The 4,160-nt window shown below is 36.4% G+C and overlaps 1 protein-coding gene across 1 annotated transcript; it reads left to right on the forward strand.

The window, feature by feature from the left end:
• The first annotated feature begins 1,605 nt into the window (after positions 1 to 1,605).
• LOC110616274 (UDP-glycosyltransferase 74E2) lies at positions 1,606 to 3,919 on the forward strand. The gene is made up of 2 exons (XM_021758646.2): positions 1,606 to 2,330; positions 3,091 to 3,919. Exons 1-2 carry the CDS (start codon positions 1,689 to 1,691, stop codon positions 3,829 to 3,831), a joined length of 1,383 nt encoding a protein of 460 aa, XP_021614338.1. The 5' UTR covers positions 1,606 to 1,688; the 3' UTR covers positions 3,832 to 3,919.
• The last annotated feature ends 241 nt before the right edge of the window (positions 3,920 to 4,160 follow it).

A 4,160-nucleotide genomic window follows, 5' to 3' on the forward strand; every position in this document is an offset into this window, starting at 1 on the left:
CCTCCGGGGCTTTTCCTCTGTCTGCTACCTTATTGGCGAATCTGCTCGTCATCAAGGCATCATCCTACCTTATGTATTTTCTGCCCTCTTCATCAGCTCTGCTAGCGAGGTAGGGGGCTTCCTACTCAACGAGCCGAAGAACTCGGGAGAGGTGGTCTCTTTTTGCATGGCTTCCACCGCCCTACTCTCATCTAGCTCAGGGATCTACAGGGCCTCCGTATTGAAATAGGCTATATACTCCCTTAAGGATTCATTCCTCCTTTGCTTGACCGTCTGCAGGTAACTAGTTTTTTTGTCTGCCTGCACTTCTACTATGAACCGATTGATGAATACATTGGCAAGGTCTCTGAAGCTTCTAATACTTCCAGCTTCCAAGCTATTGAACCACACCCGTGCTGGCCCTGTGAGCGTCGTGGGGAATACCTTGCACATCAAGGCATCCGATAAGGTCTGCAGCTCCATGAAATTTTTATAGTTAAGGATGTGCTCCTTGGGATTTCCCGTTCCGTCATATGCTGCCATAGGCGGCATCATGAACTTTTTGGGGATGGTCTCCTGTTGCACCCATCTCGAGAAGGGTGAGGATGCTGGTAAGAGGGTCTGATTGTGATCTTTCGCCCCCAACTTGGCCAAGAGCTGTTCTCTCATTTTCTACAGCTTTTGATCTACATTTTCTTCTTCTTGTCTGGGCCTCTTCTCCACGCGATACTTCTCCTTCCATTCTTTGTTCTCTGTTCTTCTGGTTGTTCTGGCAGAGTAACTGAGGTGGATGGGCCAGTTGTTCCCTCTCCTGCACAGCCTCTTGGCCGAGCTGGGGGTGAGGAGACTGAGGTCCAAAAGAGGCACGATCTTAAGGCCGAATGGTCTGGGCCGACCCATTTAAGAGGCCTCGTGAACTTTGGACTAGAGCTGTCATCAGAGGTTCGGTCTCATATCGGGGTGGTGAAACACAGCGGTCATCACTCATATTCTTAAATTCAGATAAATCATAACTTTTTTAACTTCTTATAGATAATTTAGAAATAAATTTAAATTGAAAAATAAAAATTTATATTTTTTACCCGAACTATATAGTACATGAGCAAATTTAATCTTTTAAATTATCTATTTTTTATTATGACTAAATATATTGAGAATAATTTTTTTTTATTTACAAAAATTCATTCTTTTGAAAAAAAAAATTTTTTTGAGGTTGATGCAACACTTTTCTATGAAAGTTAAACATTTAAATATAATTGTCGATTAATGAAACGATTATTTACTTTTAGATATAAATTTCTAAACATGAATTTATTGGCTTCATTATTTTGAAATTAAATCATATCATATTATCACAACGGTCTCTCTTTTGGATTTTTTTTTTCTTCTGTCAATCTCAGTCAGTAATCATATCACATTATTCTAATCTATTTCAGTTGTTAGTCCTCCTTCTTTGACTTAGCATGTGGTGTCTTAGACCTACATGTATTTGGAGAGATCTAAATGACAGCTGGATACAGCATGCTATAAGTCCAAATTATTAATAAAATCAATTTGCTTATACAAAGTAAAAAGACTGGAAAACGTGGTTTATTATTATTTCAATATCAATGGCATTCTCTTTAACTACCACTACTCATTCTTCTTTCAAGCTCACATCTCTGGATGTGTTTCAGTGTCACATTCAGACATTAGAAAGAGAGAGGGAAATGGAGAAGATACAAGGAGCTGCTAGAAAACATGTTCTAATACTTCCTCTGCCTCTGCAAGGACACATAAATCCAATGCTGCAATTCTCCAAGCGACTAGCCAGCAAAGGACTCAAAGTGACACTACTCACCTTCACCGGCAAACCAACCACCCAAGGCGAAGATGGGTTACTAAGCTTTGAATCCATTTCCAATACTAGCGAAGAAAGCAGGATGGATATGGATGCTGATGACTATATGAAGAAATTGCAAGACATGGTGGCATTAAAATTGCCAGCAATTGTTGCAAAGCATGAGGAGTCTGGTTTCCCCGTGAGTTGCCTTATATACGACTCGTTCATGCCATGGGCTCTGGAGCTAGCCAGAAAGATTGGAATCTCTCCAGCGCCATTCTTCACGGAATCATGTGCAGTTTGTGCTATCTATTACGCACTTCACGAAGGGAAGCTTAAAATTCCAACTGATGATGAGGCCTCTGTATCACTACAAGGGCTGCCACCCCTTGAGGCCTACGACTTGCCCTCTTTCTTTTATGACTTGGAAAAGTACCAAGATGTATTGAGCTATTTGGCCAGTCAGTTTTTGAACATTGAAGAAGTTGATTGGATCTTTTGCAATACTTTCGACATCTTGGAACAAGAGGTATGTAACTGCACTAGTTTTAACATTACAATATATTTGTATAGAAAAATAATTTTTATATTTTGTAATGTTAAAAAACGTAGAAAAATTTGTTAAAAGACCAAAGAAAAATTAAGTTTATCTTAATAAGAAAAGTAACTTTATCCTTTTAGAGAATTCTATGGATAGCATTGAACTTTCTATAAATGAATTAGGTTAATAATTTTTGTTTTTTAATATTATGATTAAATAATAAAAAAATTATTCTCTTGAAAATCATTTTTACAAAATTTATATATTAAAAAAAACAATAATTAACTGCATTATGGCAAAAAAAGAAAAATTAACTGCATATGCGTGCTTAAGAGAATTAACTTTAAGCATTATCCATTAACAATTGTTTACGTATATATTTGTCACTAAAAATAAATCATAATTATTGACAAGTTTTTGTTGCTTGCAAATTAAATTAATTATGTCTTTTGTCCACTTGATTAGTGGGACTAGTGAAATTTTAATTCTCATTCACATTATTATTAAAGAAAAATTGAAACCATGCACTTTATTTAATTTCTTAAAGGGTAAGGAATGCAGCTAATAAAAAAAAAACAAAAGAGGCTAGCTTCACTCACTATTCAAATTTCTCTTTTTTTAATTATTTAATATTAAATAATAATATTTCCTTTATCCTCTAAATCTGAACAAGACATTTTTTATTGGGCTTAATATGTGTGCAGTTGTATATTATAATTTTTATTAATACAACTTCCTAAATTATCAGATGGTGAATTGGATGGCAAACAAATGGCCAATCAAATCAATTGGACCAACAATTCCTTCAATGTTCTTAGACAAGCGGCTAGAGGATGACAAGGAATATGGTCTCAGCCTCTTCAAGCCCAATTCAGATGCTTGCATGAAGTGGCTAGACGCAAAGGAACCATACTCAGTTGTTTACGTATCTTTTGGGAGCCTGGCAGCCCTTGGAGAAGCACAAATGACAGAACTGGCCTGGGGTCTAAAAAGAAGCAACACCTGCTTCTTATGGGTAGTAAGAGAGCCCGAAAAAGAAAAACTTCCAAACAACTTCATAGAAGAGACTAAAGAAATGGGACTAGTTGTAACATGGAGTCCTCAATTGGAAGTCCTGGCTCATAAGTCTGTGGGGTGTTTTGTAACTCATTGTGGGTGGAACTCAATATTGGAGGCATTAAGCTTTGGAGTGCCAATGGTGGCCATGCCACAGTGGACGGATCAGCCAACCAATGCAAAATTTGTAAGTGATGTTTGGAAAGTAGGAATTAGAGTAAAGGTAGATGAAGAAGGGATTGCTACTAAAGAAGAGATTGAGAGATGCATGAGAGAAGTCATGGAAGGAGAAACAAGAAATGAGATGAAGAAGAATTTAGAGAAATGGAAGAAACTAGCTTGCCTGGCTGTAGATGAAGGTGGAAGCTCCGACAAGAACATCGAGGAATTTACAACAAAACTTACGTGTAGTTCTAATGGTTTTAAAGAGTGAGAAACAATTAGTTCTTCTATTAGATTAATAGATCTATGTTCGATTTAATTTATGTTTGTTTTGGGTTAAGAATTTTATTTTCTTTAATAATTTCCATCATAACGATTACAAATATTCAAAATAATAAAAAAAATATTTTTCTTCTAGTATATAGATTTTTTTTTTTCAAGAAAGAAATAATTTGATTAACAACAAACATGCATATGCATAAGCATAAAAAGATGGTGATGTCATGAGTACACCTCATCCACACCCAGATATGTTCATCTTCATAAATACCGCTCACACTACTTGCTAGGGCATGAACTGCGCTATCACTCTCTCGCAAA

The sequence above is a fragment of the Manihot esculenta genome, chromosome 5 (genome assembly GCF_001659605.2).
Source record: "Manihot esculenta cultivar AM560-2 chromosome 5, M.esculenta_v8, whole genome shotgun sequence".
Classification (NCBI taxonomy): domain Eukaryota; kingdom Viridiplantae; phylum Streptophyta; class Magnoliopsida; order Malpighiales; family Euphorbiaceae; genus Manihot; species Manihot esculenta.

What these genes read in the sequence shown, in the direction of transcription:
- LOC110616274 (XM_021758646.2), top strand. Translation starts at nt 1,689, where the DNA reads ATGGAGAAGATACAAGGAGCTGCTAGAAAACATGTTCTAATACTTCCT. An exon ending in TCGACATCTTGGAACAAGAG is followed by an intron (nt 2,331 to 3,090) that starts GTATGTAACTGC and finishes CTAAATTATCAG; the next exon opens with ATGGTGAATTGGATGGCAAA.